Genomic DNA, 16,077 nt, shown 5'->3' with positions numbered 1-16,077 from the left:
ACACTTGTTGTATTTTTGTCTTTTTTATTTTAGCCATTCTGACAGATGTGAGTGATATCTCATTGTGGTTATGATTTGCATTTCCCTGATCATTAGTCATGTTGAACTGCATCTTTTCATGCGTCTGTTGGCCATCTGTATGTCTTATTTATTTATTTATTTATTTATTTATTTTTAAGATTTTATTTATTTGACAGAGACAGCAAGAGAGGGAACACAAGCAGGGGGAGTGGGAGAGGGAGAAGCAGGCTTCCTGCAGAGCAGGGAGCCGGATGCGGGGATTGATCCCAGGACCCTGGGATCACGACCTGAGCCAAAGGCAGACGCTTAACGACTAAGCCACCCAGACGCCCCATCTGTATGTCTTCTTTGGGAAAATGTCTATTCAGGTCACCTGCCCATTTCTTAATCAGGCTGTTTGTTTTTTCTTTTGGTGTTGAGTTGTTTAAGTTCTTTATATATTTTTGATATTAACCCTTATAAAATAAATGATTTGCAGAGATCTTCTATTAACTAGGTTGCCTTTTCATTTTGTTGATGGTTTCCTTTGCTATGCAAAAACTTATTTGTTGTAGTCCCAATAATTTATTTTTGCTTTTGTTTTTCTTGCCTCAGGAGACATATCTAGAAAAATTTTGCTATGGCCAATGTCAGAGAAATTACTGCCTATCTTCTCTTCTAGAATTTTTATGGTTTCGCCTCCTGTTTAGGTCTTTAATCCATTTTGAGTTTAGTTTTATGTATGTTGTTAGAAAGTAGTCCAATTTCATTCTTCTACATGTGGCTGTTCAGTTTTTCCCAGAACCATTTATTGAAAAGACTGTCTCTTCCTCATTGTATATTCTTGCTTCCTTTATCATAGATTAATTGACCATATAAATATGCGTTTATTTCTGGGGTCTCTATTCTGTTCCATTAATCCATTTGTCTATTTTTGTGCCAGTACCATACTGTTTTGATCTCTACAGCTTTGTAGTATATCTTGAAATATGGAATCGTGATAGTTCCAGGTTCATTCTTCATTCTGAGGATTGCTTTGGCTATTTGGGATCTTCTACGGTTCCATAAAAATTTTATTTTATTTTAAAATTTTATTTATTTATTTGAGAGAGAGAGAGCATGAGAGAGTACAAGTGGGGAGGGAGGAGGGAGACAGGGAGCAGGAGAAACCGACTCCCCGCTGAGCAGGGAGCCCGAAGCAGGGCTCCATCCCAGGACTCTGGGATCATGACCTGAGCCGAAGTCAGATGCTTAACTAACTGAGCCACCCAGGCACTGCCCGCCCCCCATACAAATATTAGTATTGATTGTTGTAGTGTAGTGAAAAATGATGTTGGTATTTTGGTAGGGATTGCTTTGAAACCATAAATTGCTTTGGGTAATATGGACATTTTGGCATTATTCTTTTAATCCATGAACGTGGACTGTCTTTCCATTTGTTAGTGTCATCTTCAATTTCTTTCATCAGTGTTTTATAGTTTTCAGAGTACAGGTTTTTCACCTCTTTGGTCAAGTTTATTCCTAGGTATTTTATTGTTTTGGTGCAATTATAAATGGTGTTGTTTTTAAAATTTCTCTTTCTGTGACTTTGTTGTTAGCATATAGAAATGCTACTGATTTCTGTGTTTTCTGTATACTGCCACTTTACTGAATTCATTTATTCTAGTATGGTTTTTGGTTGAGTCTTCAGGATTTTCTGTGTATAGTATCCTGCTGTCTGCGACAGTTTAACTTCCCTACCAAAATGGATGCCTCTTTTTTCTTTTTCTTGTCTGATTGCTGTGGAGAGGACTTTCAGTACTATGTTGAATAAAAGTGGTGAGGGTGGGGGTGCTTGGGTGACTCAGTTGGTTTTTTTTTTTTTAAAGATTTTATTTATTTATTTGAGAGACAGAGAGAATGAGAGAGAAAGCACATGAGATGGGGGGAGGGTCAGAGGGAGAAGCAGACTCCCTGCTGAGCAGGGAGCCCGATGCGGGACTCGATCCAGGGACTCCAGGATCATGACCTGAGCCGAAGGCAGTCACTTAACCAACTGAGCCACCCAGGCGCCCTGGTTTTTTTTTTTTTAAAGATTTTATTTATTTGACAGAGAAAGACACAGTGAGAGAAGGAACACAAGCAGGGGTAGTAGGAGAGAGAGGAGCAGGCTTCCCGCTGAGCAGGGAGCCTGACGCGGGGCTCGATCCCAGGACCCTGGGATCATGACCTGAGCCGAAGGCAGATGCTTAATGTCTGAGCCACCCAGGCGCCTCAGTTGGTTAAGCATCCAACCCTTGGTTTGGGCTCAGGTCATGATCTCAGGGTCATGAGATTGAGCCTTGTGTCAGGCTCCACACTGGGTCCAGAATCTGCTTGAGATTCTCTCTCCCTCTCCATCTGCCTCTCCAGCTCATTCTTGTTCTCTCTCTCTCTCTCTAATTAATTAATTAACTTTTTAAAAGGTGGTGAGAATGGACATCCTTGTCTTGTTACTGACCTTAGAGGGAAAGCTCTCAGTTTTTCACCACTGAGTGTGATGTTAGCTGTGGGTTTTTTGTAGAAGACCTTTATTATGTTGAGGTATATTCCCTCTAACCCCATTTTGTTGAGAGTTTTTATTGTGAATGAATGTTGAATCTTGTTAAATGCTTTTTTTGCTTCTATTGAGATGGTCATATGATTTTTTCCTTTGTTTTGTCGGTGTGGTATATGACGTTGATTGATTCACAAATATTGACCTACCCTTGCATCCCTAGAATAAATCCCATGTGATCATGGTGAATGATTTTTTTAATGTGTTGTATACAGTTTGCTAATATTTTGTTGAGGATTTTTGCATCTATATTCACCAGGGATATATTGGCCTGTAATTTTTCTTTTTTTGTTGTGTCTTTGTCTGGTTTTGGTATCTGGGTAGTGTGGCCTCGTAGAATGTATTTGGAAGTTTTCCTTTCTCTTCTGTTTTGTTTGTTTTTTGACTACTTTGAGAATAGGTATTAACTCTTCTTTAAATGTCTGGTAGAATTCATCTGTGAATCCATATGGTCCTGGAACTTTTGGTAGGTTTTTTTTTAAGATTTATTTATTTATTTGAGAAAGAGAGAGAGCATGAGTGGGAGGGGCAGAGGGAGAGAGGATCTCAAGCTGACTCCATGCTGAGTGCAGAGCCTGACATCGGGCTTGATCTCACAACCCTGAGATCAGGACTGGAGCTGGAACCAAGAGTTGGACACTTAACCAACTCACAACCCAGGCATCCCTTTTTGGTAGTTTTTTTGATTACCAATTCAGTTTTCTTATTGTAATTGGTCTATTAAGACTTTTTTATTTATTCCTGGTTCAGTTTTGTAAGATTGTGTGTTTTGAAGAATTAGCTATTTCTGTTAGATTGTCCAATTTGTTGGCATATAATTTTTCATAGTATGCTCTTATAATCCTTTGTATTTCTTGATTTCAGTTGTTACTTCTCTTGATTCTGATTTTATTTATTTGGGTCCTTTCTCTTTTTTTCTTGATGAGTCTGGCTAAGGGTTTATCAATTTTGTTTATCTTTTCAAAGAACCAGTTCTTGGTTTCACTGATATTTTTTCCTTTTTTTTCTTTTTTCAGTCTGTATGTCATTTATTTCTGCTTTGATCTGTATTACTTCCTTTCTTCTATTCACCTTGGATTTTGTTCTTCTTTTTGTAGTTCCTTTTAGGTGTAAGTTTAGATTGTTTATTTGAGTTTTTTCTTGCTTCTTCAGGTAGATCTGTATTGCTCTATACTTCCCTCCTAGAACTGCTTTTGCTGTATCCCAAAGATTTTGGACCATTGTGTTTTCATTTTCATTTGTCTCCATGTATTTTTTTATTCCTTTTATTTTTAATTTTAATATATTTTTTAAAGATTTTATTTATTTATTTGAGAGAGAGAGCGCACAAGCAGAGGGAGAAGCAGACTCCCTGCTGAGCAGGGAGCCCAATGCGGGTCTTGATCCTGGGACTCAGGAATCATGACCTAAGCTGAAGGCAGACACTTAGCCGACTGAGCCACTCAGGTACCCCTATTTTTTCATTTCTTCTTTGATTGCTTCATTGACCCATTGGCTGTTTAGTATCATGTTGTTTAATGTCTATGTGTTTGTATTTTCTCCAGTTTTTTTTCCTTAAAAAAATTTTTTTTAAGATTTTATTTATTTATTTAATTGACAGAGAGAGAGACAGCGAGAGAGGGAACACAAGCAGGAGGAGTGGGAGAGGGAGAAGCAGGCTTCCTGCTAAGCAGGGAGCCCCATGCGGGGCTTGATCCCAGGACACTGGGATCATGACCTGAGCCAAAGGTAGTCACTTAACAAAGTGAGCCACCCAAGCCCCCCTCCAGTTTTTTTTTTTTCTTGTGATTTGTTTCTAGTTTCATACCATTGTAGTAAAAAAAAAAAAAATTTCATATGATTTGACTCTTAAATTTATTGAGACTTGTTTTATAACCTAATATGTGATCTACTGTGGAGTATGTTACCCATGCACTTGAAAAAGAATGTTTATTCTATTGTTTTTGGATGGAATGTTCTGTGTATGTTGTTATGTCCATCTAGTCCAATGTGTCTTTCAAAGACATTATTTCCGTATTGATTTTCTGTCAGGATGATCTATCCATTGATGTAAGTGTATTGTAAAGTCCCCCTACTATTATTATATTAGCATCAGTTTCTCTCATTTTGTCTGTTAATGGTGACTTATGTATTTAGGTGCTCCAGTGTTGGGTGCATAGATATTTGCAGTTGTTATATTCTCTTTTTGGATTGATTACTTTCTCATTATGTGATGCCCTTCTTTGTCTCTTGTTATAGTCTTTATTTTAAAGTCTCTTTGTCTGATATAACTATTGCTACCTAGGCTTCTTTTTTTGGTGGGGGGGGGCTTCCATTTTCATGGTGAATGTTTTCCCAGTCCTTCACTTTCAGTCTGTACGTGTCTTTATGTCTGAGGTGAGTCTATTGTAGGCAGCATATAGATGGGTCTTGTTTTTTTATCCATTCTGTTATTCTATGTCTTTTGATAGGAGTATTTAGGCTATTTACATTTAAAGTAATTATTGATAAGTGTGTACCTAGTGCCATTTTTAAAATTTATTTTCTGGTTGTGTTACTTAGTTCTTCTACAAAACACCTTTCTTGCTCTCTTTCTTCTCTTGCTCTCTTTCTTTGTGACCGGTGAATATAGTGTTTTGTTTGGCTTCTTTCTATTTTTTATGTATCTCCCATAGGTTTTCGGTTTGTGGTTACCATGAGGTTCATATATAATATCCAAATGAATAACAGTCCATATTACTTTTCTGGTCATCTAAGTTCAAACACATTCTAAAAAAAGCAAAACAAAAACAGTAAAAGAAAAAATCTTTTCCCCCTTCTCTTCCCTTTTTACTGACCTCTCTACAGTTTACTTTTATAGCACTGGTTTAGCGGTATCAACTTCTTTATCATTTGTTTGTCTAGGAAACTCTCTCCTCAAATATGAATACCTTGCAGGTACTTGGTTAGTTTTTCCTTTCAGCACTTTGAATATATAATGCCACTCCTTTCTCTCCTGCAAAGTTTTGTTTTTTTCTTGTGAGTAAAGCAACAGAAGTTTATTAAGCAAGGATACAGAAAAAGCTCACAGGTGTGAACAGGGTTGCCCTGGCCTGCAAAGTTTCTGCTGAAAAATCAGCTGATAGCTTCATGTTTTCCCTTCTAAGTACTTTTTGTTTTTCTCTTGCTGCTTTTAAAATCTGTCTTTATTTTTATTTTTAACCTTTGACATTTTAATTATTGTGTGCCATGGTCTGGAGCTCCTTGGGTTCATCTGGTTTGGAACTCTCTGTGCTTCTTGGACTTGGAGATCTATTTCCTTCCCTAGGTTAGGAGAGTTTTCACTTATTTCTTCACATAACTTTTCTACACCTTTCTCTTCTTCTGGAATCCCAATAATGTAAATGTTTGCTTGATATTGTCCAAAAGATTTCTTAATCTATTTACATTTTTGGAGCTTTTTTTCTCTTTGTGCTCTTCTGCTTGTATGCTTTCCATTACCCTCTCTTCTAGATCACTGATATATCCTTCTGATCCTTTAATCTGCTGTTGATTTCCTACAGTATGTTTTTTTTTTCAGTTATTGCATTCTTCAACTTCAATTCCTCTTGATTGGTTTCTTTTAATATCTTCTGTCTTGTTATTGAAGGTATCACTGAGTTCATCCACTCTTTTCTTCAGCCCAGTGAGTATCTTTATGACTATTACTTTATTTTTTGTTTTTTAAAGATTTTATTTATTTTATTTATTTGAGAGAGATAGTGAGAGAGATCACAGTCGGGGAGGAGAGGGAGAAGCAGGCTCCTGCTGAGCAGGGAGCCTGACGTGGGGCTCGATCCCAGGACCCTGGCATCATGACCTGAGCCGAAGGCAGACGCTTAACTAACTGAGCCACCAGGTGCCATTTTGACCATTACTTTAAATTTTTTTTCAGGCTTATTGTTTATTTCTGTTTCATTTAGTTCTTTTTCTGAGGTGTTTTTTTTTTTCCCCTTGTTCTTTCTTTTGGAGCATATTTCTCTGTCTCCCCATTTTGCTTGAGTTTTTGTGTTTGTTTCTATAGAAAGGTAAAGAGCTACTTCTCCTAAACTTGAAGGGGTGATCTTGTGTATGGTGTCCTCTGTGCAGACTGTGTGTGGTTGGTGACTTTAGCTGGCTGACTGGAGCTGTGGCTGTATATGCTAGTTACTCTTTTAACTGTGGCATGTCTCCATCTCTCTTCCTGTTCTCTTTTGTTCTATTTTTGGTTATTCAGTAGCTGTTCAGTCAGCCCTTAGTTTTTCAGGAAGAATTGTTCAATTAATAGGTGTAATTTGGTGTGTTCCATGGAGGAGGACATAGTTTTTCCTACAACCCCATCTTCAACTAGAACTCTCTTTACACCCACTTTAAATCAGGCCAAACTAGAAGACTTATTGCTGAGTTTACTTACACTCATTTTATTGCATAAACTTCTGAAAAAGGTGAGTTGGTAATATAGTAATGAGTAAAACCTCTATAAATATATGACTTTCTGGGGCACCTGCCTGGCTCAGTCAGTAGAGCATGCAATTCTTGATCTCGGGGTTTTGAGTTTGAGTCCCATGTTGGGGGTAGAGTTTATTTAATTTAAAAAAAAGACTCTCTTTTCTTTATGCTTTCAGGCTAAGAGCACAGACAAAACAACAACTCTTGGAATATAAATCAGTAGTTGATGCAAGTAAGTATTTTCATTTTCAACTAAGATTTTGTGAGCTTGGTGATGAACAGTATTCTAGAGAAAAGAAAATCAACTTTACAAAAATTTATTTAGGGAATGGGAGTGTCAGCATAATGTGGTACTATACTATATAAGAAGGCAAAAAACACAATTGCGGGTGCCTGGGTGGCTCAGATGGTTAAGTGTCTGCCTTCGGCTCAGGTGGTGATCCCAGGGTCCTGGGATCAAGTCCCGCATCGGGCTCCCTGCTCCTTGGGAGCCTGCTTCTCCCCCTGCCTCTCTCTCTCTCTCTCTCTCTGTCTTTCATGAATAAATAAATAAAATCTTTAAAAAAAAAAAAGAAAGAAAACACAATTGCCCTGTCCCTCAGGAACTTGTTAGGAATTCAGGAAACAGATTAACAAAACTAAATAATAATGCAAGAAGTTAAGTTCTGTTGATCAGAGAATTGGGAAATTTCTGTGGGAAGGAATCATAGGACTTGATCATGAACAACTTGGAGATTAAATTAGTGGATCAGATGATTGTTAAGCAATCTAAAATCTATACTCTGAGAAACACTGGAAGATAGGAATGAGAGGCAGAAGGGAGATCAGCTTAAAGATATAAATGATAATTTTGATTTTAAACACTGAAAAAATTTACATTTTTTTAAAAGATTTTATTTTTTTGAGCATCACCTGGGTGGCTCAGTCGGTTAAACATCTGCCTTCAGCTCATGTCATGGTCTCAGAGTCCTGGGATCAAGCCCCATGTCAGGCTCCCTCCTCAGCGGGAGTCTGCTTCTCCCTCTCCTCCCCAATTGTGCTTTCCCTCACTATCTCTGTCTGTCTCTCAAATAAATGAATAAAATCTTAAAAAAAAAAAAAAAAAGATGTGGGACACCTGGGTGGCTCAGTCAGTTAAGCGTCTGCCTTCAGCTTGGGTCATGATCCCAGGGTCCTGGGATTGAGCCCCGAGTTGGGCTCCTTGCTCAGTGGGGAGTTTGCCTCTCCCTCTCCCCCTCCCCCAGCTCATGCTCTCTCTCTCTCAAATAAATAAATAAATAATCTTTAAAAAAAAAGATTTTATTTATTAGAGAGAGAGAGACACATTCCACAAGCAGGGGGAGGGGGAGGGGCAGAGGGAGAGGGACAAGCAGACTCCCCACTGAGCAAGAAGCCTGATGCAGGGCTCAATCCGGGAACCTGGGATCATAACCTGAGCTGAAGGCAGACGCTTAACGGACTGAGCCACCCAGTCATTCCTGAAAAAATGTAAATTTATCTTTTAAAATCTAGACATCTTGAGCAAGAGAGTACTAATATAATGGTTTAGCTCTCCTAAAGTAATAACCATTATTACAACCTAATTTGTAAGCCTTTGGATTACAAAGATAGGTTTTGGTGAGTCTTTCTTTCTCTGTGAAATAGGCTTAAAGAATAATACCAAGTAATACTTTAGGTTGAATCAAGAATTGTGGAAAACCTGAGGGGCCACAGAGATGACTTAGTCACTTCACCTGAATACATGTTTAATTTAGGAACTTTTCAGACTCTGCTCAGATTCTTTTATAAGGCCATAGATCCAAAGGCAGTTCTAGTATGTTGTCCATCTGATAGTCCAGGCTTTCTAAAGTCTTTTTATGCAAAACAACAACAAAAAAATAGGACTATGAAATGGGCCCCCTGGCTGCTTTTCTGCTTGGTATAACTAGTAATTTTTTTTTAAAAGATTTTGTTTATTTATTCATAAGAGACAGAGAGAGAGGCAGAGGGAGAAGCAGGCTCCCTGCTGAGCAAGGAGCCCGATGCGGGACTTGATCCCAGGACCCTGGGATCATGACCTGAGCCGAAGGCAGACGCTTAACTAACTGAGCCACTCAGGCAACCCATAACTAGTAATTTTTGAAACTGGGTTGTGAAACAGGTCTTCTTGCCTCCAAAGCCATGACCTTCCATTATATCAATAATGTTACCATCAATAACAACCAATATGGGGGCACCTGGGTAGCCCAGTCAGTTGAGCCTCTGCCTTTGGCTCAAGTCATGATCCCAGGGTGCTGGGATTGAGCCCCACATCGGGCTCCCTGCTCTGTGGGGAGCCTGCTTCTCCCTCTCCCTTTGCCCCTCCTCCTGCTTGTGTTCTCTCTTTCTTTCTCAAATAAATTAAAACTAAAAAAAAAAAAAAAAATTACCGGTAAGTCATTTCCCTTCCCCTGGATGCATTAATGATCTTCTCATTTCTTTTTTTTTTTTTTTTAAAGATTTTATTTATTTATTTATTTGAGAGAGAGAGAATGAGAGACAGAGAGCACGAGAGGGAAGAGGGTCAGAGGGAGAAGCAGACTCCCTGCTGAGCAGGAAGCCCGATGTGGGACTCGATCCCAGGACTCCAGGATCATGACCTGAGCGGAAGGCAGTCGCTTAACCAACTGAGCCACCCAGGCACCCTGATCTTCTCATTTCTGAAGCCCATGCTCCTTGTATTAAACTAGTGATGTTTAATGAAGGTAGGATATGGCTAAATTCTTTTGTTGCCATGAGAGCCCACGTAATAAAAAAAAAGATAATGTATCTTTTTAGAGGACAGCCTGTAGGGGGAAAGCTATTCAGAATTTGGGCCATTGAGAAATTATCTCTGTATTCCTGCATTCATTCAAATCATTTTTAAGTATTCAATATGTCCCCACTAGGGACATCTAACTAGGCATGGAGACATAGTGTTGAAGAAGCAGAATTTGCCCCAGTAGAGCTTAAATTCTGTGTAGCAAAACAGGTAAGGAAAGAAACATTGCAAGATAACTATGAAGTATGGTTAAGTGTGATGAAGGAAATAATGGTGTCATAAGGAGGGGCTACTCTAGATACTGTGATCAAAGATGGTGTCTTCGAGAAGATGACATGAGAGTAAAGTCCAAGTGTTAAGAAGTAGTCCAACTTCTCAAAAGAGTCCTTGTTTTCCATCTATATATAATTTTTCTTTTAAGGGATTATGACTTCTGAACACTTGAGTAGGCTTAATAGTGCACACTGTAGAGTTTCTACAACTAAAGGAGATTACAGCTTTAGGGCAGGAAGTGAGGTTGTAGTCTTTGAAAAAAGATATTTATCTAAAATTAATTATTTTACCATTAAAAGAATATGTTACTTTATTGGTTGAAGGATTTTTTTAACAGTAAGTGCATCCGGGCGCCTGGGTGGCTCAGTTGGTTAAGCAACTGCCTTCGGCTCAGGTCATGATCCTGGAGTCCCAGGATCGAGTCCCGCATCGGGCTCCCTGCTCAGCGGGGAGTCTGCTTCTCCCTCTGACCATCTTCCCTCCCGTGCTCTCTATCTCTCATTCTCTCTCTATCAAATAAATAAATAAAATCTTAAAAAAAAAAAAACAGTAAGTGCATCCATTTTCAGCATACAGTTTGTTGAGTTTTGACAAATATATATATATATATATATCAGTGTAACCACCACCACAGTCAAGATAGAATATTTCTGTTATACCTCCCCTGTTCTACTTCACAGTCAGTCCTATACTTACCCCGGCACCCACCATTATAATTTATGTTATTATAGATTTGCCTTCTAGAGTTGGGCTGTCCAGTGCTGTAGCCATTAGCTACATGTGGCCTTGTAAAGTTAAATTAATTAAAATTATATTTAAAATTCAGTTCTTTAGTTGCACTAGTTACATATCAAATGCTCAGTAGCCACATGTGTCTAGTGACTACCCTTTTGGACAGCAGAGATATTAAACATTTCTACCATCACAGAAATTTCTCTTGGACAGCACTGTTCTACAATGTGATGTAAACAGCATTATATGATATGTATTTATGTGTGTGTATATGACAACTTTCTTTAATGGAGATTTAATTCATATAACATAAAATTCATTTTAAAATGTGCAGTTAGGTAGGTTTTAGTATATTCACAGTATTGTGCAATCATTACCAATATCCAATTCCAGAACATTTTCATCACCCTAAAGAGAAACCCAATACCTGATAGTAGTCACTCCCAATATGTATGGCTGCTTTTGCACAGCATAATTTTATGATTCATCCATGTTGTTGTTTCAGTAAATTTTCCTCTTTTATTGTAGGGTATATTTCATGATGACTCTACCAAGTTTTGTTTACCCATTCACCTGTTGATGGCCATTTGAATTGTTTGCAATTTTTTCCCATTATGAATAAAGCTGCTATGGACATTTGTCATTTCTACGTGTCTTTTTGTAGACACTTCTTTTCATTTCTTTTGGTTAAATACCTAAAAGTGAGATTGTGTGCTCATGTGGTAACCATGTTTAACTTTTTTTTTTTTTTAATATCATGCCCAGTGTGGAGCCCAATGCAGGGCTTGAACTCACAGCCCTGAGATCAAGACCTGAGTTGAAATCAACAGTCGGATGCCCAACCGACTGAGCCACCCAGGTACCTCTATATGTTTAACATTTTAAGAAACTGCCAGACATCTCAAATGTTTACACCAGGGTGCCTGGGTGGCTTAGTTGGTTAGGCATCTGCCTCGGTTCAGGTCATGATCTCAAAATCCTGGGATTGAGCCCCACATCAGGCTCCCTGCTCAGCAGAGAGTCTGCTTCTCCCTTTCCTTCTGCTCCTCCTTCCCTGGCTTGTGTGCATTTTCTCTCTCTCTCTCTCTGTCTCAAATAAATGAATAATCTTTACAAAAAAATGAGAAAAATGATTATACCATTCTGGTACATTCTTCCTAGAAGCATGAGATTTCCACATACTCAGCATCATCTTTAAAATTTGATACTGTTGACTGGAGTTTAAAGCCTGTCAGCGGGCGTAGCTTTGCTCCCCCAAACCTCCCCGTCATCTCTGGTCCGCGCTCCCGCTCGTGGTTTCCTCGTGGCCCAAGGTGGGTAAGCTTAGGGCGAGGGCGCTGGGCTGTTGGGGACCAGCCGACCTGGGTTGTCGCTGCCTGATCTGAAAGGAAAGGCTCCCGCGCCCGTCCGTGTTCCACAGCGTCTTGCGAGTACGGCACCGGCCAGCTCCAGGTTTTCTGGAACGCCAGTGAAGTGGCCAGCATTGTGCTAGGCCCCGACGTTCGGCGGTGAACGAAGCAAGTTTCCTCCCCTCCGAAGGAAAAATCCCCTTTCGTCTTGTGTCAGCTTGTAATTGCAGCTCCAGGTTTCTCCTACCGTAGGTAACAGAGGTTCTTCCAAGAATGGGCTGTGTTGGTGGCTGCAACATCCTCACCTCCCATCAACTGTTAAGGCTTTTTTTTTTTTAATTAAAAAGCAGAAAAGTAACAAAAAAATAAAAAATAGAATTTAACACTGAATTTAATAGAATTTTAGCCATTCTGATAAGTATGTAGTGGTATCTCATGTGGTTTTAGTGTACATTTCCCTGATAACTAATGATATTGAGTATCTTTTCATGTGGTAATTGGCAATTAATATATCTACGTTTATGAAGTAGATCTGTAAATCTCTTATGAAGTGTTAAAATCTTTGCCTATTTTTTTTTAAAGATTTTATTTATGTATTTGAGAGAGAAAGAGAGAGAGCACGAGAGGGAAGAGGGTCAGAGGGAGAAGCAGACTCCCCACCGAGCGGGAAGCCCGATGCGGGAGGATCATGACCCGAGCCAAAGGCAGTCGCTCAACCAACTGAGCCACCCAGGCGCCCTGCCTATTTTTTTAATTGGATTGTTATTCTTACTGAATTTGAGTTCTTCGTTTACAAATGTAGTTATTTTTTCAGGTATCTATCTATATATATAGGTTACAGGTATATATATAGATGTTAAGTATATATCTATAGATATGTAGGTATCTGTGTATCTACTTATATATTCAGCAGGTATTTTCTCCCACTTTGTTGCTTCCTTTGTTTTTTGGGTTTTTTTTGTTTTTTTGAAGATCTTTTTATTTTTAAGTAATCGCTACATCCAACATGGGGCTCAGAGTCACCACCCTGATAACAAGAGTTGCCTGCTGTACTGACAGAGCCAGCCAGGTGCCCAACTTGCCTTTGTTTTTTAACTATCTTTGAGGAACCAAAGGCATTAATATGAAGAAGTGATTTTTATCAGGTTTTTTCTTTTGTGGTGTATGCTTTTAAGTCCTAAGAAGTCTGGGACCACTCCAAGGTCACAAAGATTTTCTTTGTTTTGTTCTACAGGGTTTACGGTTTTAGGTTTAACATTCAGTTCTGTGATCCTTTTTGAGTTAATTTTTGTGTATGGTGTGAGGTAAAGATCAAGGTTCATTTTTTCCCTCTATGGAAATCTAATTTTTCTAGCACCGTGTGTTCCAAAGACTTTCCTTTCTCCATTGTATATATGTGTGGGTCTATTTCTGGGCTTTTTGCTCTGTTCACTTGAGGTATTTATCTATGCTTCCAATAGTGCCACACTATCTTGACTACTGTAGCTTTATAGTAAATCTTGATATCGACTCCTGTAACTTCCAGTTTTGTTCTTCTTTATCAAAATTGTTTTGGGGCGCCTGGGTGGCTCAGTTGGTTGGGCGACTGCCTTCGGCTCAGGTCATGATCCTGGAGTCCCGGGATCGAGTCCCGCATCGGGCTCCCTGCTCGGCGAGGAGCCTGCTTCTCCCTCTCACCCTCCCCCCTCTCATGTACTCTCTCTCTCTCATTCTCGCTCTCTGAAATAAATAAATCTTTAAAAAAAAAATTGTTTTGACTGTTCTAGGTCCTTTGTGTTTTTATATGCATTTTAAAATCAGCCTGTTTCTACAGGAAAAAAAAAAGTCAGAATTTTGATTGGGATTTGATTGGGATCTATAGATCAATATGGGGGAAATTGTATTAGCCATATTGATTCTTCTAATACCTATAGATGATATATCTTTTCAGTATTTGAACATATTCAGTGTAGAGGTCATATGCATATCTTGTTAAATTTATCCTTAAGTATTTCATGTTTTTGAAACAAACTGTATATTGTAATTTTACCTTTTAATTTCCCATTGTTTTTTTCTTTTTTTTTTAAATTTATTTCTGAGAGAGAGAGAGGATGCAAGTGCATGAATGGGGGTGATGCAGAGGGAGAAGCAGACTCCCCACTGAGCAGGGAGCCCTATGCAGGACTTGATCCCAGGACCCTGAGATCATGACCTGAGCCGAAGGCAGACACTTAACACACTGAGCAACCCAGGAACCCCCGACTGTTTTTTTTCTTTTTCTTTTTTTTTTTTTTTTAATATTTTTTTATTTATTTGAGAGAGAGAATGAGATAGAGAGAGCACATGAGAGGGGGGAGGATCAGAAGGAGAAGCAGACTCCCTGCTGAGCAGGGAGCCCGATGTGGGACTCGATCCCGGGACTCCAGGATCATGACCTGAGCTGAAGGCAGTCGCTTAACCAACTGAGCCACCCAGGCGCCCCCGACTGTTTTTTTTCTAACATATAGATGTACAGGTGATCATTTTACATTACTCATGTTAATATTTTACTCCTTTTTTATTTTCCATTATTCTCAAACTGCTCTGTCCAGTATGGTAGCCACTAGCTCCATGTGACAATTGAACACTTGAAATGTGGTTAGTCTTCAAGAGGGAGTATAAATGAAAAATACAGAAGAAAAGATTATAAAATATTTCATTAGTAATTTTAGATTAATTACATGTTGAAATGATAATATTTTAGACCTATTGGGTTAAAATAAATTATACTGAAATATTTTCACTTGCTTTATAATATGGAAACTAAAAAAAATTAAATTTTTGGTTTGCATTTGTGGCTTATATTTTTGTTGGACCACACTCTTCTAAACTGTTACTAACTTCAAAAAATTATTTATTTGTAGATGAAGAAAAAACTCCAGAACAAATCATGCAAGATAAGCAAATTGAAGCGTATGTCATATTTTAAATTTTGTGTTATTTACTAAGATTCGATATAATTACCCATCTTACACCATTATCTTCATTTTCCTTTTCTTTATTTTTCCAAGTAATTTTTTATGCATGTACTGAGAAGTTGTTGATACGGGAAATGGACTTAACATGTACCTGAGTGATCACATTAGCACTTTTGGCATTCCCCTTCACCAGATAATTAGTTGAATATCTCAGAGGCATCTGTTTACCAAATCTATAAATGCATCAGTGTGGGGAGCCTGTAGAATAATTTTATGTAGATAGGGTCATTTTACTTTTTTCAAAGGTTTACTTTATATGTTTTTTGATATTCAGTGAATTTTTTTGATACTGATTGCTGAAATTTTTTTGTTCATGCTTCTTTGATAGTAAAATTGAAGACCTGGAAAATGAAATTGAAGATGTGAAAATTGCTTTTGAAATAAAAAAGCTTGCATTAGACAGGTAATTTTTACATTCTAGGTATAAGCATTGTGAACTGAATGAAAAATGGGTATGATTTGAGGTGGAGGGAATATTTTAATTAGTCTAAATGATTAATCAAGTGATATCATTAGATAATGGTTACACAGATTTTGAGTTCTGAGAGAAAGGTTACGTCATTCATTAATACCTTCATTTGAAGTAGTTACATAAGCTTGACTTAATAAAATGTCAATCAAGGAAATAGAAGGGTGAGCTTAAATCCCATCCAGTGTTTCAAAGGATTACATGGATTCAATTACTACAGTAACTATTAATCAAGTAAAAGAATCGTCATCAAGTTTAAATATATCTATATATATTTTTATTTTTTAATTTTATTTTATTATGTTATGTTAATCACCATACATTACATTAGTTTTTGACGTAATGTTCCATGATTCATTGTTTGCGTGTAACACCCAGTGCTTCATTCAATACGTGCCCTCTTTAATACCCATCACCAGGCTAACCCATCCGCCCACCCCCTCCTCTCTAGAACCCTCAGTTTGTTCCTCAGAGTCCAT

At 38.2% G+C, this 16,077-nt stretch overlaps 1 protein-coding gene across 1 annotated transcript in view; it reads left to right on the top strand.

The window, feature by feature from the left end:
- Positions 1-16,077, top strand: part of CENPH (centromere protein H) — a 31,650-nt gene that overhangs the window by 3,983 nt on the left and 11,590 nt on the right. The window contains exons 2-4 of the mRNA XM_025892871.2: positions 7,177-7,232; positions 15,016-15,064; positions 15,458-15,532. Of these exons, the coding sequence (XP_025748656.1) occupies positions 7,177-7,232; positions 15,016-15,064; positions 15,458-15,532 (180 nt within the window). The remainder of the gene's footprint in view (positions 1-7,176; positions 7,233-15,015; positions 15,065-15,457; positions 15,533-16,077) is intronic.

This window comes from Callorhinus ursinus, unplaced genomic scaffold, assembly GCF_003265705.2.
Source record: "Callorhinus ursinus isolate GAN/ISIS: 27379988/994484 unplaced genomic scaffold, GSC_fseal_2.0 scaffold23, whole genome shotgun sequence".
Taxonomy (NCBI): domain Eukaryota; kingdom Metazoa; phylum Chordata; class Mammalia; order Carnivora; family Otariidae; genus Callorhinus; species Callorhinus ursinus.
The sequence above is the reverse complement of the archived record's forward strand: the minus strand, read 5'-3'. Positions and strand labels throughout refer to the sequence as shown.